Source organism: Pundamilia nyererei, unplaced genomic scaffold (assembly GCF_000239375.1).
Source record: "Pundamilia nyererei isolate P.nyererei 1_Seehausen unplaced genomic scaffold, PunNye1.0 scaffold00133, whole genome shotgun sequence".
NCBI classification, from domain to species: domain Eukaryota; kingdom Metazoa; phylum Chordata; class Actinopteri; order Cichliformes; family Cichlidae; genus Pundamilia; species Pundamilia nyererei.
In genome coordinates, this window is record NW_005187534.1 from 1 (window position 1) to 23941 (window position 23941).

At 49.5% G+C, this 23941-nt stretch overlaps 1 protein-coding gene across 3 annotated transcripts in view; it reads left to right on the forward strand.

Annotated features, from left to right (window-relative positions):
* The first annotated feature begins 229 nt into the window (after nt 1-229).
* ninl (ninein-like) overlaps nt 230-23941 on the forward strand; it is a 30501-nt gene continuing 6789 nt past the window's right edge. Inside the window, exons 1-27 of one of the 3 annotated variants that reach the window (XM_013913472.1) lie at nt 230-476; nt 2259-2470; nt 2552-2648; nt 3171-3361; nt 5742-5799; nt 6261-6343; nt 6412-6555; nt 7518-7694; nt 10611-10747; nt 11289-11429; nt 11535-11709; nt 11835-11945; nt 13147-13233; nt 14305-14443; nt 15825-15890; nt 16568-16689; nt 16774-16854; nt 17140-17270; nt 17354-17491; nt 21384-21488; nt 21770-21839; nt 22076-22243; nt 22447-22563; nt 22658-22771; nt 23001-23147; nt 23232-23381; nt 23455-23568. In XM_013913472.1, coding sequence (XP_013768926.1) covers nt 2288-2470; nt 2552-2648; nt 3171-3361; nt 5742-5799; nt 6261-6343; nt 6412-6555; nt 7518-7694; nt 10611-10747; nt 11289-11429; nt 11535-11709; nt 11835-11945; nt 13147-13233; nt 14305-14443; nt 15825-15890; nt 16568-16689; nt 16774-16854; nt 17140-17270; nt 17354-17491; nt 21384-21488; nt 21770-21839; nt 22076-22243; nt 22447-22563; nt 22658-22771; nt 23001-23147; nt 23232-23381; nt 23455-23568 — 3246 coding nt within the window. In that variant the 5' untranslated portion in view covers nt 230-476; nt 2259-2287. Of the gene's footprint in view, nt 477-1051; nt 1234-2258; nt 2471-2551; nt 2649-3170; nt 3362-5741; nt 5800-6260; nt 6344-6411; nt 6556-6578; nt 7038-7517; nt 7695-10610; nt 10748-11288; nt 11430-11534; nt 11710-11834; nt 11946-13146; nt 13234-14304; nt 14444-15824; nt 15891-16567; nt 16690-16773; nt 16855-17139; nt 17271-17353; nt 17492-21383; nt 21489-21769; nt 21840-22075; nt 22244-22446; nt 22564-22657; nt 22772-23000; nt 23148-23231; nt 23382-23454; nt 23569-23941 lie in introns of those variants that run through there. The other 2 variants (XM_013913473.1, XM_013913474.1) reach the window with 2 other exon arrangements.

A 23941-nucleotide genomic window follows, 5' to 3' on the forward strand; every position in this document is an offset into this window, starting at 1 on the left:
GTGTGTGTGTCAGTCCAGTCACTGAGTGTTCAGGACTCTGGTGCTCCAGCAGCTTCTTTAAAAGAGTCGTTCAGGTCAGAGGGCGTTGTTGTAACGTTTAGTTTCAGAGCTGCTCCTGAGGCTGATCAGGTGTGACATCAATCAGGTGGGGTACACTGATGTGTGCATTTACCTGTTATTTCCTCTTATTTATTATGTTTGAGTATTTGTAATTCACAGTTTTAAACTTATCTTATCATTTCTTGTTTGTTTGTGTTTTATTTTGAAAGGTTCCGCTGCCGGTAAAATGCCGCACCGTCGCTGTGTTTTATTGTGAAGGCGGAGCGGAAATACCCCTGTGTGTAGTTTTCGGGGTGCTCGGTGTGTCGGTGTTGCGGCTCCGGTAACTTGTGCTCAGCGGCTTAACGGCGGAGCTCCGGGAGGCCGTTCATGGAGGAAACGTGAAGTTTGACCGGAGGAGGAGAACTTTTCCCGCGGTAAGACTGACCTACCGACCCGTCCGGACTCACGGTTACCGTTAACTTCATCTGGTTAATGTTAACGTGAGCTGGTTACCGGGGAGACTCTCCGTTAGAAGCGGGAGTTTAAAGGGGTGAAAAAAAAAGTTTTTCGGTGTTTTATTGATTTATTTGTACTTTTTTTGGCTCTTTGGCTTTTGTTCCCGCGGCTCGCGACTCTGTTCCCATGGTGAAGCTTCTTCAGCTCGCGAGAGTCTCCGGACAGAGCCGAGGGGGTTTCCGGAAACGTTCGTGTTTACATTGACCGTAGCTGACGTTAAACTCCTGCTCGGGTATCTCACACCTGTGTCGCTTTCAAAACAACTTCATTGTCCACTGTTGTAGCACAAAACACAACAGCAGCTTCACTGATCAGCGTGTTGATAACTAATCGAATACAAGAATATCAAATACGAGCTGAATTTAACTTTGGAGGATCACCACAGAGCTTATGATCAATGATAACACACTGGCAGGAGGAAAAGAGGAGGTGCTCAGAGGAGGTGGAGAAGGAGGACGTGTAGAGGGCTGGTGTGACAGAGGAGATCCTCAGCCGTTTTAATGACATCATCTGACCAATGACATGGCTGCTGTGAGGTTACCGTACTAATGGGGCCTCCAAGAAGAACGGGCTCCAGGTTGGGTCTGCAGTGAAATTCTAGGATGTTGATTGGATGTTAGTGAGAACTGATCAGCAGGTGTCTGTGGATGCAGACTGATAACAGCGCCAAGCCAGGTGATCACACACAGGCCACAAAGTTAAAGGTCCACTTCAGCATGTCCACAGAGGGAGGGGTCCATTTTTATATACAGTGTGTGTAATTTATTTACCTTTTCTGTGACAAAATGACTGAAGTAATCGCCAAAACATAAAAAAAAAAAAAAAAATCAGAACACGGTCCGTGGACGATCGATCGATGAGTGCTTTAGCTCTCGTCTGTTTTTAATGGAGACAGACGTCTCACGTATCAATAAGTCTGGTGTTTCCAGGCTGAAGCAGTGTGCTGAGGATGATGATGGTGAAACAGCCAGCGCACAGATAAGGGGAGCACTGATGATGTAACAGAGGCATGGGGGAGGGGCCGAGGCGTGTTTCAGGGTCATACATGTGGAATGAACAGCACGCAGTCCCGGGCTTCCAGGCACGGAGGGTTCTTAAAATCACATCTGTACTTGGGATGAGAGTCACCTCAACGGTCTCCACAGAAAGCATCCTGGGATCATCCTGCCATGTTGTCTTCCTGTGAAAACAGTGCACTCTGGGTAAAAACAGCAGTAATACTTTAAAGCAGCGGTCCCCAACCCCCGGTTCTCGGACCAGTACCGGTCCGTGAGTCGTTTGGTACCGGGCTGCGAGAGTTGAGGCTCAGGCGTGAAATGTTTCGTTTTCAGGGTTTTTATCGGTTTTCAGCGTTATTTTGTTATCGTTTTTATCGTTTACTCGGTGTTCCTGGGTCTTTTCACCTGTGTTATGAATAAAGCTTCTTTTTTTTGGTACTGGTACTGGTTTTATTTTGTTGTATTTATCCGCGACACCTTAAAGGCCGGTCCATGAAAATATTGCCGGGCATAAACCGGTCCGTGGCGCAAAAAAGGTTGGAGACCTCTGCTTTAAAGGGTCGTTCAACAAGCTCTTAAATGGAAGCAGAGAGTCTGAAGTTTAACCACTCCTGTCACTGACCTCGCTGTGTTTCAGCTGAAAGACCAAAACTACACATGAATAACTCGCTGTACTCTGCCTGACCTGTGTTTTCCCTCCAGGTGTGGGCGCCACAGTGTGATGCGTTGGCATGGAGGAGGCGGAGCACAGCCGCTACGTCTCTCAGCTGAAGGCCGAGTTCGACAGCTGCGACACGACGGCGACCGGCTTCCTGGACCGAGAGGAGCTCACGGCGCTGTGCCGCAAACTGCAGCTGGACGCTCACCTGCCACTGCTGCTCGCCACGCTGCTGGGAGAGAGGCGCTATGGCCGGGTAACTCTCACTCACTCACTCACTCACTCACTCACAGTATTTGTGTGGCGCTTTCAATGAAATCAAGTGTTTGTGTTTCAGGTGAACTTCGAGGAGTTTAAGGAGGGCTTTGTGGCCGTGCTGTCCCGCTCTCTGGACTTCGGGACATCAGAAGACGACAGCAGCTACCTGGAGCCAGGTGACACATAGAAAGGGGGCAGGCCTACAGAGGTCAGGGGTCAGAGGTTCATGATTGGGGAACACAAATGGATGTCAGCTGATCTCTTGTTTGGTTTCATGTTATTTATAGCGCGATGTAAACCTTAGGTCATGTGACCTTAGGGGTGTTGTGTTGGATTAATCATGGCTCTGAGGCAGCAATGCAGGTGTGAGGGCTTTTACATGTTCAGACAGCCGACGGCCGTGTTGCTGTTGCTGCGGTCGCTGACACCACAGCACACTGAGCAGCTCGTTATGACCCAACATGGTTTCAGTGTTTGTGGCGCAGCAGGACGCCGCACGAATCCTCGGCCCTCTGAACAGTTTGGATGTAGAACTGGGACAGAGAGCGCAGATAAACGGCGTCTGCAGGCTGCAGACGTGCAGGAGCTGGGTGGTCTGGTTAAAGTCCGAGGAGGAGTCTTCTTTGGCACATTCTGGCTCCGAGTGTCGCAGCGGCGTCTTGCTGACCCACTCAGGCTGCTCCTCTTCCTCTCTGCAGCTGTTCCAGAGGAGGTGAAGCCAAAGTTGGTGAAAGGAGCGAAGCGTTACGGCCGCCGCAGTAAACCCGACGCCGCGCTCACCCGTGACTCAGAAGACTCTCCGCCGTCCAGAGCGGAGGCCTCAGACTCGTCACCGACCGGCATCCGAAAGGCCAAACTGAGACGGGCAACGTCACTGGAAAGCGTGGAGGTGAGACAGCTAGTTTTATTTTGAAACACTGACTTCCTGTTCTTCTTTCCTTTGACTGAGTTTGAGACGCTAACCCGGCTGTGGTCTGTTTCTTCGCTGGCCGGAGTGATTAGCTTGATAAAGAATTTAAAATCATAATCAACACAAAGAAGTCACATGTTGGCACATGTCACGTCGGTCTCTGTCATCGCGTCCGTGGTTGGAAGCTCGGGCCTCGATTCATGGATTACATGAAGCCACATTATCAGACGCCCAGGTGTGGTCATGTGACTCGGTTCACTCGTCAGGATGTTTATGGCGGCTGGAGGTCTGCCTGCAATTAAAGTAATTAGAACTCTGAGCTCTGGAGTCATTTTCGAGTGGTTTGGTTGGAGTTTCAGTTAAAAACTGTGGGAACGCCCTGAATGTGGGCTTCCTGTACGTGTGAGCGTACCACAGTGATGCTGTCTGACTGAACACCTGAAACTGCGTGTGCGTGCTGCGCTGCAGGGTCCCGCCGTCGTCCGTCGCCTGGATCTCGTGTGTCTGCGCCGGCCGAGGCGCTCGGGAGCTGCAGCTCTAATTAGAGTTTCTGGTTTTAGGTTTTCAGCTGCACGCAGAGGGCGGAGTCCCTGCAGAGGAGGAGGTTTACTCAGCTCTTTGTCACTTTGTTCTCGTGCCGTGACGATGCTGTGACCTCTGACCTCTGAATGTTTCTGCATCGGTGAGGCTGCAGCTGCGGTCTGGTTCTCACTGTGTGAAGTCAGCTGGTCTCAGGTTCCCTGCAGTTCTGCAGCCGAGGCTGTGAATACCTGAGGGGGGAGGAGGAGGTTTGGCGGTTTCGGGGCGGTGGAGGTCTTTCAGGAAGTGGGATTGTGAGGAATGCGGCTGCTGGCAGACGCTCCGCTGGTTTGGCTGCTGCTTCTCACTTTTAGTTTTTGCTGACTGAGAATGTGAAACAGCTTCAGTGCAGCGGCTCTGCTGCGGGAACACGACTCCACCTCTTCTTCTTCTTCATCACTTCTTTACACCAGAGCCACCCTTTCCTTTCTTCCTGGGTTTGTCTGAGGCATTGGACAGTTTTTCAGAAGGAAATGGTCTGACTGCAGTCTTCACCTCGAGTAACTGACTCTCTGCTGCTCACTTTGGTGCTGGAGAGGTGCCGAGTATGGATTTGGACTTTGTCCCTCCAGGCTGGAGCAGCGTCGTGGTGCCTTCAGTTTTGTCCTCATGCTGTAGCTGAGTTTGCAGACACACTGGCCTCTTTCATGAGTCCGTGTGTTTCCTCCTGCACTGATCAGTGGAAGGCCTGGAGACTGGTCGGCGACCTCTCACCAAACACGTTTTCACAGTGTGACCACAGCTGTGGTGAATCAATCAGTCTGCATAAGAGGGTAAAGTGCTGAGAGTCAGACTGACACAGTAACAGGAACATCAGAGAGTTTTCATTTGGATCTGAAACAGAGCACGTGTCCCACGGGACATCATGGCCTAAGCCCACAGAGCAGCGCCCATAGAGCAGCGCCCACAGAGCAGCGCCCACAGAGCAGCGCCCACAGAGCAGCGCCCACAGAGCAGCGCCGACGATCCTGTTTGCATGTCTATTTTTAAATCTCAGTAGAACTGCAACCAAATAAGTGAGAGCAGGGGTCTCAAACTCCAGTCCTCGAGGGCTGACTGCAGAGCTGAGCAATGACAACATCAGCAGCTGGATAAAGGTTTCCAACTGGTCCTTCAACTCACGTGTTCTCCATAGTAGCAGAAATGCATAAAAATGAGGCTTTTATGAAAACACTGAATAAAAATGACTTCTTGAAAGACAATAAATTTACAGTTCAGTATACGAAGTGTGTTTGACTGGCAGAGATGAGCCATGGCTGAACGGGACTCACAGGCCTGAGTGTGCACTTCAGTCAGAATTATAATTTATTATTTAATTTCTAATTGATATAATCTCTCTGTGTCTGTCAGTGAAACTGTTTTTGCAGAGAGTCCATCACTGGACTGTGATGGATGTGAAGCTGATGGCAGTACTTCAGCTGTGCAGCGATCAGCTGATTCTGAATGTTTTTGAAGATTTCTTCATCGAATATTTAAACATTTTAATCTGCGAGCAAAACACGTCCTAAAGGTCCTGATCTAAAGGTCCCGTCCCGTGAATGTCCCGATGGACGAGGGTTTACACGCTAAGCTCTTCAGCGTGACAGTCAGGAGTGTGCACGTGAGCACGCACACACAAATATATAACATGCTCAGTGCGCCAGAAGTAACGACTGCTCAGGAATTTTTTCCAATAGCTGTTGGCTTCACTGTGTGTGTGTGTGTGTGTGTGTGTGTGTGTGTGTGTGTGTGTGTGTGTGTGTGTGTGTTGCAATCACTGACCTTCATGTTTTCACTGCAGAGCCTGAAGTCTGACGAGGAGGCACGAAGTCAGAAGGAGACATCCTTTCAGTGTAAAGGTACCGCCACGTCCTGTCGCTGGAGTTTAATTATTATTAAACTCCAATATTATTAATTATTGGAGTTTTCTTGCTGCTGTTGGTTCCATACACACTCGCGCACGCACATCTTGTTGCTGAACGTTTCCCTTCTCTTTGTTTCTGGGTGTTTTTATTCTGATGTTCAGCGATCGTACTGCACACCGTCACTTGGTGACAACTTCCTGTTTGTACATTTGTCTTCCTGAGTGATAAATCTGTCTTCATAGTTTATTTATAGTTATTTATTTTCTTTTTACCAAAACTGTGTTCATCAAAGTTACGTACCCGACGTGACAGAAACACATCTCAGCAGCACGGTGTCCACACACCGCGACAGAGCGCGCTCAGATGTAGAGATGAAAGTTTAGAAGCTTGTTCTCAGCAGGCCAATGCAGGAAGAACCTCCGTGTTCAAGCTCAGGTTCACGTGTCTGTCTGCAGGTCACCACCAGGGGGAGGAGCCAGGAGGACACGCGCTGATGCTGGTGTGCGAACACCTGGGTCTGCAACACCTGCACACTGAGGTGAGGTGTGTACCGTCGCCCTTTGTGATGACATCAGTATCTGTATTGATCTCTCTGCTCATAAACAGGAAGTGGACGTGCTGCTCAGGAAGTTGGATCCCGACCTAGACGGCAGGGTCAGCATCAGGGAATTCAAGAAGGTGCTCTGTGGCTCCACCCCCATCACCTGTTCCACCCCAGTACGACAAGCTGACCTGAGAGCGCCACACAAGGTGAGGCGCACACGTTCAGAGAAGAGTCTGCAGCCGAAGTCAGAGCTGCTGAAATACTCCACGAAAGAAAATGAGGTCACTGCTTCACCTGTGTCAATAACTCCACCCCTCAGACCTGAGTGACCCTGACCTTGAACGTCTCACTGCTGAGATAAAGACTGTGAGCTTCATTAAATTACTTAACATTTAATTTCAGCGTCGAATAAAAAAGGAAGAAGCTGAATATTAGAAATAATGTCAGTCAGATCGATGAGCTGTGTTTAGAGTGAGAATGTCCCAGCAGCTCCTGAATGCAGCACCGCCCTCCTTGCCTCCTTTCAGCCAGTCAGGAAGCTCTGCGCAGCTGGAGCTCATCAGTCCAATCAGCTGTGGTGGCTGCAGGTGAGCAGGTAGTAGTGCACACAGACAGGTAAAGGCCATCGTGATCACAGGCTGCGAGGATGGAGAGGATGAGCGCCGCCGCCACGTGCTGCTACAGTCAGGTGACTCAGACTGAACCCAGAAACTCTGAGCAGTTAGATGTGCTCTTATTTTGAAATGTAGGCAGAACGAGTGAGACTCGCTTTCCCAAAGATCTCATAGAAATGAATGCCTGACCCTGACCATAACCTAACACGTAACACTGAAACTAAAACCACATTTTGAGTCTCAAAAATGCCTTCAAACTCGTGGGGAGCCGGATTTTGATCCCCATGAGGGCTGTTTGTCCTCAAAAGTATAGTAAACTACCAATTTTTGGCCCCCATGAAGATGTTAATACCCGTCCACACACACACACACAGATGTGCGTGCGTGTGTGTGAGGACGTTGGCGTGTTTCAGGCTCGCCTTGAAGCTAATCCAGATTAATGATTGGGGCTGCGGCAGGCGCTCCTCTGGAGTCTGGTCCTGCGTTGGGCTTAAGCTGCTCTGTCTGCGTGCCGACCTTTGAACCTGGACTCTGTGTTCTGCTCCTCCATGCAGCCTCGGGAGGTGTCAGAGGAGCACTCGGCCCGCTCCGCCTCGCCCTCCCTGCTGATGGCCACCGTGGGTCAGAGGGTGCTCAGCCGGCTGGACGACGGCTCAGGATGTACGAGCCCCGAGCGCGTCGCGGCCCTGTGGACGGAGGAGGGCATCGGGAACAGCCGGGACATCCTGCAGGTCAGAGCTGGGCACAGGGCAAAGAGCCCGTTCTACCCTCTGATGTGTTTTTGTGTTAATGTTTCTGTGAGCGTGTCGGAGCAGCCTCTGCTCTGTTGCTCATGGATCAGTTTAGTCTTTACTGACTCACTTTCACAGAAAATCAAACGGGTCGCTTCCCCCTCCTCATCTTCGCTCATTGTTTCCTGTTTCTGGCTCTTCTTCTGTGGTGGATGTGACTTAGTGTTGATGTGAAAATCCTCGCTCTGGCTGTGTCCCAATCCAGGGTCTGCACGCTTGAAGTACGCGTACTACGTACGGTGCGTACTATAAGTACGAGAAGTGCGGAAGTGAGAGGCTTGTGAAATGGGACGGTCTGGCCTTCGTTGCCCTGTTCAGGTTGCCTAGCAACCATGATACTAACCGCGAGAAACGTTTCATACAGCTTTGTTTGACAGAAATGAAGGAGAAAAATGTTTTGTTGGTCATTTATTTTTGTCATAACATCACTTTGATTAGTTGAGTATCTGAGGCTGAGACCACAGGACTGTAAACATGATTGTTGGGCTTCATTTCTGTGCTGAACAGTCATTTAAGATTAGTTAGTAAATAACAATTAGCTGATGTTGTTCATGAGACTAAAGTCATCTCACTGTGGTAATGTAAATATAATATGGCCAATATTATAGTATTGTCAGATTATACTCGTATTGATATTGAACCGTTCGATACAGTGCTTTCGGTTCAGTACGCATATGTATCGAACAATACAACATTTTTAATTTACTTTATCAACTTTTCTTCTGACGATGCTGTCTGTGTTGAGCGCTCAGTGGATCGAGCGCAGATCCACTGAGCGCAGCCAAGCTAGCGAGACAGAAGTTAAGCTCTCCTTTTAACATGGACCTCCCCCACCCTCATTCAGATCTGGCGTTTGGAATTATTTTGGTTTTCATGTGACGTATGACCCTGAAGGTAAGCGCGTCATGGACTAAAGTAAAACAGTATGTCGGATGTGCCACGCAATGCTCAATTACATGGTGGGAACTAGTGTGTTAGCGCAGTTAGCTCGTTAATGTGTTGGCCGTCCAGCCCCACGCACGGGGCGATCGGCGTTAGCTCGTTAACGGAGATTTGCCGTGTTGTGGCTTTAACGTCATTTCAGATTAACGCTGACAGCACTAGTGGGAACACAACGAATATGACTGCACGGTTACGCCGACATCATCCTAGTGCAAAGACAAGTGGAAGCAGACAAAAACAACAAGCAGCATGCTACTAACTTTAGCCGAGTCATTTAGACAGCCGTTAGCACATGATTCTCCTTATGGGGACCTGATATGTTTAATATGCTGCTGAGAATATAGCCCAGAAGAAGCTATAGTATAGCTTTTATTTTGAAAGAGCCATTTCTCTGTAATAAACTCTCTTTTCCAAAGATGAGGGATTTCTCCATCAGATTTATTTTTTTTATTTTGTTGTTTCAGCAACATTAAATTTAAAAACTGTACTTTTCAGTTCAAATATATATTTATAATTTTAATAAATGACAAATTAAAAAAGCATGAACATTTTTTTTGTATCGAAAAAATATCAAACCGTGACACCAAAGTATCAAATCGGTGATGTCGGCTTAAATGTGCAGTCATATTCATTGTGTTCCACTAGTGCTGTCAGCGTTAATCTCGTTAAAATGACGTTAACACCATAACTCGGCAAATCTCAGTTAACGAGCTACCACTGATTGCCCGTGCTCGTTAATGTGTTGACGTTGTCCAGTGGGGCTGGACAGCGTCAACACGTTAAACCCTCGACGTAAAACCCACATGGTGTGTTGTAAACTCTGTTTGTGTATGTATGTGTGCCTGCATGTGAGTGAGTGTGTGTGTCGTAACAGTTAAAGCACTGTGTGTATGTCTCTGTGTATGTGACTTTATGACTGACAGGAAGTCACATACATATATTCTAATTATGTTTTCATTTACTCACATAACTCATTGAATTTAATTCAGTTTTATGTAGCAACCAAACACAGCTACAGTCGCCCCAATTGTTTTTACTGTCCGACAGTACAGACCAGAGCAGGGCGATATGACCAAAAATATTTATATCAATATATACATTTGAAAATTTGCGATAACGATATAAATGACGATATGATTGACACGAGACAAAATACTTTACAACTCCTCAACTTTATTAGTGCAAAAAACCCCATCAATGTATTTCCACTGAAACAAGCAGCTGTTTTTTATCTGCATTAAACTTATATAAACATGTAACAGTGCAAATTCCTCGCTGACAGTTTAACCAAAAGGCGTTTCCAGTGGAAACTGGCCGACACATCCTCAGCATAACCATGTATAACATCCACACAACTTAAAAAGAGGTCATACACACACAGTTAGGTAATATCATGTTGAAGCGCAGTATGTATCACTCCGCGAGGCTCCGCCTACGATGCCATAATGCTCCGAAAATCCATCAAGCGGTGCGGCTTCGTAGCTTAGCAAAGTCGTACTGAAGCATTTGACAGATTTTCGAGCGCCGTGCACATAAAATCGTTTCGAGGTCAGTAAACACAACCAGAGTTCATATATAAGGCGCACGGGGTTATAAGGGGCTCTGTCGAGTTTACAGAAAATCTTGCTGCAGCATTTTGGATCAGCTGAAGGCTTTTCAGTGAGTTTTTAGGACTTCCTGATAATAATGAATTACAGTCGTCCAGCCTGGAAGGAATAAATGCATGAACTAGTGTGTGTTATCTGGCTTCATGGACAGATAGAGCTGGGTGTCATCTGCATAGCAGTGTAAATGTATGCTATGTCTTCTAATGATTGTTGAACTGAATCATGTGACCTGAGGCGGGCTCAGCTGGACAGATGTTCCTGATAATGGCGTGTGAGTGAGTGACTCCAGCTGTGTATGTCCCTGCAGACTCTGGACTTCCCCTTGGAGGAGCGCCTCAGTCTGGCAGATCTGACGCTGGCGCTGGACAACGAGCTGCTGGTCAGCGGGAACGGCATCCACCAGGCGACGCTCATCTCCTACAAGATCGAAATCCAGCACCTGCAGTAGGTTTGATGAACTTTCCGAGGAAACACGGGGCGCTGCTCAAGGCGGGGCTGGAGCAGCGCCCCGTGCTGCGTCTGCAGGTCCTTTAAAAACTCACATTTGCCTGTCACACTGACAGGATTTAGTGTCCTGTGTTTAACTTTAAATCAGTTGTTTTTGTGCTCGTGCCTCATGTCGCCTCATTCCTACATACAGCACAGCATTTAGATGTCACAACTCCTCCCTCTCTCTCAGACTGAGATTTCAGGGGCTCATCTGAGGCTCAGTTACATTCTGTGCTAAAATCAGAAGAGTTTAGCCTCCTCTGAGCCTCCTCAGACAGTCCTGTCCTGGATTATTGATGTCTCCACTGATAATGACCTGTAATAATCACAGATTGATCTGGTATGTTGGGATTTCTGGGAGTGCTCTGAGCTTCAGTCTGAAGCTCTTGGTAGCTGTTGGCGACGGTGATGTTTGTGCTGCTCTGACCTCGGCAGTGACGGAGCAGAGCTCTGTGACGAGGAGCTGAACCCTGAGCTCTCTGTCGTCTGTGTTCAGGGAGGTGGCCGAGCAGGCCTGCAGGGAGCGCGACAAGGTGAAGGCCGACCTGGAGCGGGCCGACCGCAGAAACCTGCAGCTGGTCAGAGAGGTGGACGACCGGCACGCCAGCATGGAGACACTCAACCAGAGCCGGATCAGGTAAGGGTCGGGCTCTGTGCCTGCTGCGCTCTACACTGATAGCACGATTGCCGCCGTGTGCACGGGTGAGACGCCGGTGCTGACGAGCCGCTCTGTGATTGGCAGGGACCTGGAGCAGGACTTCCGCGATAGGCTGACGGCTCTGCGCAGCGAGACAGAGCAGGAGAGCGAGGCGCTGCTGCAGCACATAGAGCGAGAGCGCGGCGCTCTGCAGGAGGAGCTGCAGCTGCTCAGAGCGCAGGAGGCGGAGCTACAGGAGGAGCTCTGCAACGCCGTGCAGGTGTGCTACACCGCTTCTCCTCTGTCATGTTTAGTCACAGGTCCCCATCAGGACGAGCAGTTTGTGATCAGATCGGTTATTGAAAATCAGAGGCGTGAAGCGCTGAGCGCATCCTGTCGTTTCAGGAGAACGGTCGTCTGGAGGAGGAGCTGAACGCTGTGAAGATGAAGCTGACTGAAGCCGAAGGCTCAGCGAGGCGACTGCAGAGAGACCTGGACCAGATGCTGAGTGACAAGGTGAGCAAAGAAAGCCTTTACGCCGCCGCCGAGGTTAAACGCCAGGTTACGGCCAGAGCTCGGTCTGACTCACAGCGTCATCAGTCGGCTCCGTTCTCACGCTGTGCGCCTCTGACACCTAATCTTACGTCACGCGTCCCAGAGTTTATCTGTTCTTCTTCCAGTTTTGTCGTTAAACGAGCGACAGCAGCTCGCGGCTGTAATGAGGAAAAAATGTTTTCAGCCAGCAAACTGTGACAGAAGAGTTTGAAAGTCTTCCAACTTGTTCAGCAAATTTATCAGATTTAAAGACGGGAGCAGGAGTGAGGCGTGAAGGGAAAAGAGGCGGAGTTTACCTGAAGTGGGAGAAACGAGTAAGACGGTGGAGAGTGGGTCAGCTGCTGCTCCACACTCCGTGAGACTCGCCAGAGGTGATTGGATCGCTTCTGTGATGTCACAGTGAAGATCAGCGGGTGACCGCCACTTCCTGCACCTCGTCTAGCAATCTCACGTGACCTGAGCGCCTTCAAAATAAAAGCTGCAGGTGACTACAGCGCGAAGCTGGTTGGTGGTCTCTACGTGGATCGCGACTGCAGATGAAGCATTTCCTCCTCTTGTTTTCAGACCTTGTTCGGACTCGGAGGGCTGGATTCAGACGGCATCACACGGAAAATTAAAAACGTTCACGAACAGAAAACCTGATGAACAGAGTTCACTGATTGTAATTTTAAAGGTTGTGGGTCAATCATGAACTTACTGCTGGTGAAGTATTCCTTATAACAGCCGTTAGTATCAAAGCTAATATAATGAATTACAGCTTTTATTTGTTTGACTGTGGCGCCCCCTGCAGTACCCCTGCAGTACCCCAGTACTCTGGGTAAGTGACCCAGGACACAAGTGATCTGGGTGACGTGATGCACGGAAAGAAAAGAATGCATTTCCATAACTAGATCACATGTAGCAGCTTTAATTCACACACCTGACAGCGCTGTTAGCGAGGGATGTAAGACACGCTACAGCGAGACGCCAAACGTCAGACCATAAACTCTGATGTGTGGGTGTGTGCATGTGTGTCGATGACACACTGCAGCTGGTGTTGGGTAACTCCAGCTTGTTTCTGATGAATGATTAATGAAGCTTTCCTCTGACTTGGTTTCTCCGTGACTTTACGTTTCGGTTTAAGCAGCTGATGATCGACTGACTGCTGTTTTTGTTTTGGCAGTTTGGCGGTTTGGACCCGTCCAGCGTTGGTCTGAGTCACGAGGAAAGATTCTCTGAAATCATCAAAGAGTACGAGCAGCAGTGCCGGGTAAGACCGACCGCCTTAAATTGTCACGCTTTTATTTTGAAGGGCACGATGATTTTGCAGAAACAATGTGTTTGAAGCACATTTCATTTACAGACCTGAGTGTTGGTGTGGTGATGAGGCAGCGGTCTGCAGCTTTGAATGTAAGCTGTGAAGTGTTGGACTATGTGTCCTCTCAGCCAATCAAACGCAGGCAGGCAGCAAACGTTAATACTAAGGCCGCGTAGAGACCACAGCAGGTGAAGGCTTCCCAGGAAACAGATGACAGGAAGTCCTTTCAAATTAAAATGTAATTTTAATTACACATACAGCAAATATAAACTAGAAAGTGCATTTTTTGAAGAAACTGCAGTGTGAATGCTGAAATCTGAATGTATGCACTGAAATGAATTAATTGCTGAATTTTAAGTTAAAAAATTTGAATGAGATAAGAAAACCGAATTTAATCTGACAACAAAGGTGCTGAAGTGCTAAACGTTGACGTTTACACAGAAGAAGAAGTTGGAAAAAAGCTGAAAATGTTTTAATTGTAAATTAGAAAAACCTAAGAAATGAGAAAATAAAATTTAAAGTCAGAAAACATCTGAATGAATATTAAAAGTTCATATTCTTTTTACTCATTCAGTGATTCAATGTGATCCCTCCACTTGGATCCACACAGTTTAAAACGTTCACATCTCTGAGCTTTGAAAGACTCGGTGTTGGAAAGAGAACAACGACGGCGACGTTGAGGGTAAAATGATGGCTGTAACACTGTGGACACAGCAGCAGTTGAAAGAGAAGTGTTTAAGATGAATCTTGGCAGAGTGAGCTCGTTAGGCAGGCAGGTGTGAGCCTGGTTGCCAGAGCATCTCTGCTGCTGAGGATCAATTCATCGAGTCACCAGCCTCAGGGGGGCAGCTGTAAAAACAGCTGTTTGGACATCATCCTGTCACATGTGCATTGCAGCCAAACAGCTGTTTCCTCTGTATTTGCATGTAGGCAGATACAGGACTGTGTGTGTGTGTGTGTGTGTGTGTGTGTGTGTGTGTGTGTGTGTGTGTGTGTGTGTGTGTGTGTGTGTGTCGCGTTCAGGAGCTGCAGGACAGAAACGATGAGCTGAGCTCAGAGTTGGAGCTGCTGAAGAATCAGAGGAGAAACAGGAAGTGCAGACGGCGTGCTGGAGCCACCAACGCGCTGAGCTGGAACCAGCAACACTCGGAGTCAGACTCAGGTAACACAACGACACACAAATACACACAAAAGCTCCTGACACGACAAACCCGTTCAGCCTCTAGGCTTTGTGAAAAACAGCAGACAGACGCACTAAAGTGAACCCGTTCCTGTCAGGAGAGGGCGCCGCTGTGCCTGAATCCAGAAAACCGTCCAATAAAAACGCTCGATTCACATTGGGGGGGTGTGTCCAAAGGCTGCGTCCTCCTGAGGCCGCATCTGTAGGCCGATTACGTCACAGCGACGCGCCGAAGGCTGTCCAAATTCGTAGACTCCTCCGAATGCAGCCGACAAATGCGTCCTTCATTTCCCCAGATTTGAAGGATGGGTCGGGTGTGTCCTTCGTGGCCCACCATATCCCAGAATTCATAGTGCGGCCCAGACAATTTCAGTTTCTAACAATAGCGGCAGCTGCTTAGCTTTATTATTACTCTTATTATTCTTTCTGGGTCACAAAATAAACTTTTAACATATTTTCGGGAGAGAAAGTAGCTGTGCAAACATCAAATATCTGCTCAGTTTATCAGGACACCACATATTTGCAAAAGTGCTTCGATGTTTTCAGACACGTCTCTTACCCACCAGCTCGATAGCTGACCCAGGACAACAGCGAACTCCCTGCACATAGTTGTCAGGCCCCCCCCCCCATGGTCTTCGCTACTCAGGTTAAACATGATATATGAGTCACTTGGATAACTTAAAAATGTTATTGTTTGGCTTTTTCAGTGTTTTGTTTGTTTGTGAGTAAATCAGTTTGGCTGAGATTGAAGTTATTAGATTAGACAAAATAAAACTTTATTAATCCATCGGGTGGTTTTCACACAGCTGAATAAACGTCAAACAGAAAACTGATTAAACAGAAGTGTGAGACGGTCGAGAGTTTATTAAACTCCACCGAGACGCAAATTCAAAGGTCTTCTGTGGACCCGGCCCACGTAGACCACGAAGGCCGGGTCCTCAGGGGGACGCAGCCCATGAATTTGGACACAGCTATTGATGTCAAAGCTGACTGCTGGTTGCTCAGTTTTATCTCCTCTAATCAGACGCACAAAAACTCTCACGAAAGTTTGTCAGACACAAAAATGAGAGAGAAGCAAACAAACGTCCAGATCACCGATCGGTCGATTGGTTGGTTCATGTTTTCTTGTCTGACGTGAACATGAGGCTGTAAAACCTGCTGAGAGACTTTAACTGGATTTACAGGTAAGGTGTGGACACGCCCACACACAGACCCACAGGTTTCAGTCTCGGTGTGAATTAATCATGTCTCTTGGTAAGTGTGTGTGTGTGTGTGTGTGTGTGTGTGTGTGTGTGTGTGTGTGTGTGTGTGTGTGTGTGTGTTCCGGTTTCTCAGCTGATTTGGTTTTTGTGTTTTTGTTCAGACTCGGACGTGAAGCACTGCTCGTCTCCTCGGGTCAGGAAGAAACTGGAGCCGGCTGATAAAGCAGGTGACACACACACACACACACACACACACACACAGGGCTGTATGTGATTGGCTGAGCCAGCCTCCTGAGACTTCCTGTGATTACTTAGTTACTCCCACTCGTTATACTGCTCGTTACATGTTTCATGTTTCTCTGTAAAATGAAACGCGCTGTCTCATAATCACCATTTAACAATAAACACCTGAGGCTGCAGCCCCACACACACCAACACACATGACCTCACTCATGTATGAACACAAATCAGACATGAGACTTCAAAGCGGTCGTCATGGTGATTCTGCTGTAGAAATATGGACAGGTAGAAACGGAGGCTCATCATCTGTCACCTGAGTTCAGCAGCGGCTCACTTTATCACGGTGCTGGTCTGGGGTCAGCATTCACTCGGCTTTAGCGTCACTCTGGGTTCTTGGCTAGCTGCAGTATGATGCAGTTGTTTCAGTCCTGGAGCAGTGTCCGCTTCACCATCACGCTCTCGTGCAATAAAACTCAAAGTTACGTCCACGCTGACCGTGTTACTGTTCTCCTCCAACACCTGGAATCAGCTGATCGTAGCCAGAGTGCAGGAACCTATAAGTGGGATCGAGCAGGCAGGCTAACGATTCCAAGGAACTACGGCAACATGTGAACCAAAATTTTGATTGGAGCCCCGCCCCCCTCTCTCTCTCTCTCTCTCTCAGCTCTGTGCTCATTGGACGACTCGGGCCCGGCCGTCAGCATCCAGACTGAACTGGCCCTGGAACAACTGAAGCAGAAACACGAGGAGGAGCTGCAGCAGCTCAACATCCAGCTGGAGACGCAGGTCACACACACACACACACACACACACACATCGCACGCAGTGTGTAGCCTTCAGACCATGACACTTGCTCCTCCTCCTCCACAGATGAACTACTACGAGCGCAGCTTGGAGAAGATGAGGCAGAGCATGGAGGTGGAGCGGAAGGACATCTCTCAGGCCTTCAAGGTGAGGAAGGTGTCGCACTAAAAGCTGTCGTACCAGAAACAAAGTTCCTGCGACGGGACAGAGACGGCTGCAGACTGCTCGTCTCTGACGTTTCCACTTTTGTTCAGATGTCCCAGTTTAAAGGAATGGAGTCCTGCTGGTTCCCAGTATCCCTGCTTTCCTCCACATTTGAACTGAACTTTAAATCCACGTCAGGACAGTGCTGCAGCAGGTGCAGCAGGTGGAGCTGAACCTTGGAGGCAGCTGAACTTAAATTTTCTGGTTTTATTCTCACCTGTGTGTCAGCTGGAGATCAGCGAGCTGGAGGAGCAGAAGTCTCAGGTGGAGCAGCAGGTGAAGCAGCTGAAGGAGACCGTGGACAAACTGCAGACTCAGATCCAGCACGGAGGAGGGCGGAGCAACGAGCAGGAGCGCAGGTAACGTTACCTGTCTGAGGATTTGTACCTCAGGCTGTGGGACCCGCTCTGTTTCTGACCTTTGACCCCGGTTATGCTCCCAGGATGCAGCGGGAGCGCGCCGAGCTGGAGCAGAACTTCGCCAGAGAGATCGGTAACCTGGTGCAGCGGCTGAGCGCTGAGAAGGACCAGCTGGAGGCGGAGCTGAAGCTGAAGATGGATCAGGAGGTGATGCTGGTCAGGTAGGTGATGACCTCATAAAAACGTCAGCGGAGGTGTGATGATACCCGATGACATCATCACTGAGTGCCGACATGTAGCCTGACCCTGCATCAAACGTTTAAACCAATCATGAAGCTCGACTCTTTACCTGAGTCTGTCTCACACGGTCGACACTCCACCCATTCAAACCTCACACTTAGTTTAGCAGCCTTCCTGTGACTATCAAAATAAAAGCTCTGAGACATAAAAGCTTAGGCCAGGGGTCGGCAACCCGCGGCTCCGGAGCCGCATGCGGCTCTTTAGTCTTTATTTTGCGGCTCCGGGTGGTTTGGGAAAATAAATTAGAAGTATTTAACTGAAGTGTATTTTATTTGTTTGTTTCTTTTTTACCTTGTAGTTCTAAATTGTTAGATTATTGTGATATTGAAATATAAAAATAAAATTATATCTTATTATTTTTTTTCATCGCTCAAAATAAGCGTCACACTCGTGGAAGCCGGTGTACCCGCCGAAACGGCGTGCATTTATCGAGACTTTCAACCCCAGGTAGGCCAATTATGGATCTTTGGATTTACATTATGTCAGCAGCTGTTCTCCACCGTGAACTATGTTAAAACAAACACGCTCACGCCTCACAGACGACAGCTTACAGTCCTGTAAAGATGAAGTGACTTCGTACAGCCCCGACCTGCAGACGCTGTGCGCAGAGGTTCAGGAGCAGAAGTCCCGTTGTAAACATATCACGGCAGACCCGACGATTTTCACACACTGTTGCTGTACGCACACAGCCGGCTGTAGCTTTGCAGCTCACAGCCCGACACACACCAACACAACAGCAGAGCGAGCACAGACGTAAAGGCGGCGAGGCGTGATTGCGGGTGCCGCTCAGATGAGTCCGCCCCCCCTGTAGCGGCGCTGCAGACCACGCCCCGCCACACACATTAACCAGGTAAAATACATATTTATGCAGAATTTTGCAAATATCTATTTTTCATTTTTCAGCAGCATAGAGCTTATTTCCAATTATTTTTTTAAAAGTCAGGTCAAAGCTCCAAAAGCACAAAGGCGACATGAGGGCGGCTCACAGCAGCTTTTGTTTGCTGGATCATTTTAGTTCAGCTGGGTGTCTTTACTTTGGTTATATTTCTTCAAATGTGTTAATTACATAAATAAAATGTAATTTTCTCTGTAGCACTTCATGGATTTCATAAACAGCACACCTTAGTTGCTCTGTGGATTCTTTTAAAAAGCAGTTAAAAACTTTTCTGTTCAAACAAGCCTTTTGTTGATCCACGTATTTTACATTCTTTACATTTGATCCTTTACATTGTGTATAATGTCTATTGATTGTATTGTTTATTTTAATCTTTGTGTGCAGCACTTTGTGACTGCCTGTCTGTGAAAAGCGCTTAACCCTAGAACACTATTGCTGGGTGATTTACACCCGAGAAAATACATTTACATGATTTCTCACTCCTGCAGCTGTTTGTGTCTCGAGGAGCCTGTGCCCTCACCAGGGAAGTCTCAAATGTCCCAGGAATGGGTGGTCCAAAGACCAGCTTTCCAGAGTCATTATTTTGTTTTAGGAGTTTTATTTTTCATTTTGTTAGACATGGCACAGTTGAAAGTAAAAGAAGACCACTCTAATTTGTCATGTGTTGTCATATTTTGATATATTTGATTACTGTTCATTGGTTATATTATACCGGGTATAAATCACCCGGCATTAGTGATCGTGTTACTATTTATAGCGATAGTGTTCTAGGGTTAATAAATAAACTTTACTTACTTTAGTTGTTCACACAAAGCATAAAGGTAAAAAAACAACAACATATACAGTGTTATCTTCGTTTTAGATTTCAAAAACTATTTGCGGCTCCCAGTGTTTGCTTTTGCGTGGAAACCGGGTCCAAGTGGCTCTTTGGGTGTTAAAGGTTGCTGACCCCTGGCTTAGGTGCTCTGAGTTCCTGTTTTTTCAAAATAAAATGAACCGACACAGTTCCCGTTGTTGTTGTTGTTGTTGTACGTGCATGTTGAATTATGGACGCTTGGCTGGTTTTGCGTCTCCTGGAGCAGGGAGGAGTCAGAGCAGCAGCTCGCTCAGATGAAGATGCAGTACGGTGAAGCTCAGCGCCGCCTCCTGCACCAGCTCCACCAGGAACGCCGGCGGCTGCAGGAGCAGAGAGGATTCTGGGAGAGGAGGCTCGTGCAGGCGGAGCAGGAGAAACTGTGCAGTGAGGAGCGAGCCCAGGAAGAGAAGAGGAGCATGGAGGAACGGCAAGAGGAAGAGGTCCGGCTCCTGAAAGAGCAAGTCTCCGGTTTGCAGGATGTCCTGCGGGCGTCCAGCCAATCAGAGGCCAATTTGAAGGAGGACCTGGAGGCGTCTTACAGGCGGAGCGGGGAGCTGGAGGCTCGGCTGGAGGAGGCCTGCGCGCAGCTGGAGGAGGGTATCGCCTTCTTGGAGTCTCAGGAGCTTCTGAACAAACGCCTGGCCTCGGAGAAGAGCTCGGCGGAGGGGGAGCTGCTGCTAGCGAGGAGCAGGGAGGAGGAGCTTCAGGTTCAGGTGTCCCACACAAAGGCTGAGCTGGAGGAGCTGCAGGCTGCGTCCGCGTGCCTCCTGCAGGACCGAGAGGAGGCGGCAGGAAGCTGCAACCGGCTCTCCTGCACCGTCGCCCAGCAACAGGCTCAGCTCCGAGCCCGCGAGCACACGGTCTCCTCCCTCAGGGCGGAGCTGGAGAACCTGCAGGAGGCGCTCAGGAGCAAAGCTGAGTCAGTTTCCAGACTTGCGGCCGAACTGGACTCTCTGAAGACGGACCGCGCCCGGCTGATCCAGGACCTGAAGGAGCAGGCCATGGCCGTGGACCACCTACAGCTGCAGCTGGACGGCATCTCCGAGGAGCTGGACCGGAGGAGGAGCGGCGAGGAGACCCTGCAGGAGGCTCTGGAGCAGGAGCAGAGCCGGACCTCGCTGCTCCGGTCCAGCCTGGCGGAGGAGAAGGAGGAGGTGTGGCGTCTGAGCCAGGAGAACGGGACCTACATCCGGCTCACCGACCAGCTCTCCACCCAGATCGTGGAGATGGAGGAGGAGATCTCTTCTCTCAGAGACCACCTCCGAGACCTCAGCTCCCAGCTCAACGACACCGCTGACCTGGTCCTGGAGCTCCGCAAGCAGCTCAACGCCAAGACCGGTCAGGTCGAGCCGGCGAGCAGCGAGCAGCTCCTCCAGCTGCAGACCGCTCTGCGGGACTCCGAGAGCCGGCAGAGGACGGCGGAGGAAGACTTGGAGAGGGAGAAGAAGAAGATGACGAAGCAGCTGCTGGAGCTGGAGGACCTGGTTCTGGCTCTGGAAGAGCTGGTGGAGCCGGCTGGTGCACGCAGGTTTGTGGAGCATGAGCCGGACCGGAGACCGGAGACTAACCTCCGTCTGCCTGACCCACAATGCACTGCTGCAGACTGACCCTTCACCCCATCGCTAACCGAATGACATCATCTAAATGCATGAAAATACTTATCACTGACTCCGCCCTCCTCCTGTCTGTCCTTTTGTCTTTCCTTAAATTCTTTCTTCATAATTCAAGTCTGTTTGATCTGATTGACGACGATGATGATGATGATGACGATGATGACGTGTGGAGCCTCTGTGCTCTCGGTTTGTGAAACCAGACGAAGCCTCGCCCACTGCTGGCTGCAGCGATGGTGCCCACCTGTGCAGGTGCTGAGCTGAAGATATTAATAACGGCTTCCTCTGGTTTCTGAGCCGCCTCCTCCGACCACAGCGTGTTTCAGTTTGTGCACCATCGCTTGTATGAATATAGCGCGTGTTCACAGCGCTGGCTGAGCTGCTGTCCAATCACGACGCTGCGTTTGTCTGAGGTGCAGAGCACGGTTCTGATTCTGTGTTTTGGGCCGCAGGACTCAGCTGGAGGAGGTCCGATCAGAGAACGCAGCGCTCCAGGAGAGACTCGGCGCCCTGCAGCAGGAAGTCCACAAGATGGAGGACGAGGTTGCCAAGAAGAGGTGAGCGCCGCGGCTCTAGCTGCAGCTCACCCCTGAGGCTGCACAGGTGTGCAGGCAGGTGGTTGTTTCTGAGCAGGTGAGGCAGAACCTGCTGTCATCTGATTGGCTAAAGGTGACGATGGGCCGTGATGAGTCAGGAGCTCAGCGTAAACCTGAGATAGCTTGACCCGGTTTACTCTCCTCTGGTCTCGGCGCAGGATCGGCATCCTTCTAATGTTGTCGCACTTTAATGTTAAATTTAATGCTGCAGAGCCACATGACGCCGTCTTCTCCTCCTGCAGGAGGAAACTGGAGGAGATGGAGAGAGAACACGAGAGAAGCAGAGAAGAAGAAGAGAGGCTGCACAGAGAGGTGAGCGCTGACCAAACTCCACTGAAATATCTGCTGATTTAAGCCGAGGTGTTTGTGACCCGTCTGCACCGGACTCAGATTTCTCTTGATTTTACAAACACGTTTATGTCTGTGTCGCTCAGGGTTTAATACTTTAAATGTAATCCGATTACACTGCTTCTGATTCTCCAAACCAGGATATGTCTGGTTCAGGTTTTAGAAATCCAGATTATGATTGATGATGATGATGTGTGCAGAACTCCAGATATCGTGAGGAGGTTCTGGATCTGAGCAGCAGGAACCTGCAGCTGAGCACCGACAATGCTGAGCTCAGCACCCGTCTCCGTGGAGACCAGGAATCAGTCCGTATGCTGCACGAGCGCCTAGCGACGGTTTCTAAGGAGCAGGAAGAGGAGCATGCGACGGTAAGCTGAGCGTCGATGATGCTCACACTTGTCGCTTTTGTTTTTTCTTCACTCGTTTGACTTTAGATTTTACCGGTGGCGAGGTGTCGTCACTCCGCTACGGCAGCGCGGAGACCCCAGTGTGTGAACGGGATGGGTCGAGAACGTGGCGACAAGTGTATCTGCCGTGAGCTCTGACGGATGAACGGTTTCTGCTGTTTCAGGTGCGGCGGCTGCAGGACGCAGCGCTGCAGCACGAGCGGGAGAAGCTGCAACTGCAGGCGTCCTGGACACAGGAGAAACAGCTGCTGGAGGCGGAGCTTAGCACCTCCAAGGAGAAGGTAGGAGGTTCTGAATTAAAACTGTGCAGGATCCCAGCTCAGAGCTGTTAATGAGGTCAACAAGGACACTCACCTCGCTGTGCTTCATTCTCAGCTGGAGCGCCAGCCGGTGCTGGAGGCGGAGCTCAGCGCCGTGACTCTGAAGCTGCAATGGGTGGAGGAGGACAAGGCCAAACTGCTGAGAGACGCCGATGAGCGAAATACAAAGGTCGATATCGCAGACATTAAATGTGAAAAACAAGAAAACGAATAGCAACACCTGCAGCTTTAACGCAGGACAGGTTTAACCCTCGGGGTCAAAGGTCAGGCCACGTCACGCTCCGCTCTTTTCAGCCATGTCTGAAGGCGTTTGGACGAGGTCGTCGAGTGGACGTTAGTGTTAGCTAGCTTTAAGCCTCAGTCTGTGTCACATGATCACAGAGCCTTTTTTTCTTCAGGTGGAGAAGCTGCAGCAGAGCGTGCTATCTCTGGAGTCGGAGGCGGAGCTCCTTCGCTCTCAGCTTGCCGCCATCAGTCAGGAGAAACTCAGCCACGCCCAGGATGCGACGGAGCTACAGAGGAAGTTGCAGGAGGCTCAGAGCAGGGTGAGACCGCCACCTCTGACATCGCCACGTTGACTATGACTGGACTGCGGCCCCATCATTCTGATTGGCTGCTTCCTGTTTCAGGTGGAGGAGTTGGAGGCCGGTGTCAGGAAGCTGATGAGGGAGAAGGAGGAGCTCCGACAGGCGCTGCAGGAGCAAGAGGAGCAGGCCTCTGTCACTCTGCAGGAAGAGACCTGCAAACTGGGAGTCCAGAACCAGGAGCTCCAACACCAGGTACTGTCCAGGTGCAGCTGGGGGGCGGGGTCTGCTCAAGATTCTTAAAGCTGATTGGTCGATGTTTGCTCAGCTCTCGGAGCTGCAGGTGGAAAATGTGAAGGTCCACAAACTGAGCGAGGAGCAAAAGGAGCTGAAGAGCAGACTGAGTGAGGCGGAGGAGGCCCGGATCCAGGCCCAGGACCAGGTCTGTGCCCCGGATCAGGACTGCAGGGGGGTCCAATCAGATAAGAGTTTTATCAACAGGAACCAGGGCTGCAGCGAGTCTTTGACTGTTTCGAAACCAATTTGTTTCTGTACAAATTCTTTCAATGCTTCGTCATCATGGAAACGTTTGCGACTAAAACCAGGCCTGCAGTATAATTCAATTCAATTCAATTTTATTTATATAGCGCCAAATCACAACATAAGTCGCCTCAAGGCGCTTCATAGATACAGAGAAAAACCCAACAATCATATGACCCCCTATGAGCAGCACTTAGGCGACAGTGGGAAGGAAAAACTCCCTTTTAACAGGAAGAAACCTCCGGCAGAACCAGGCTCAGGGAGGGGCGGGGCCA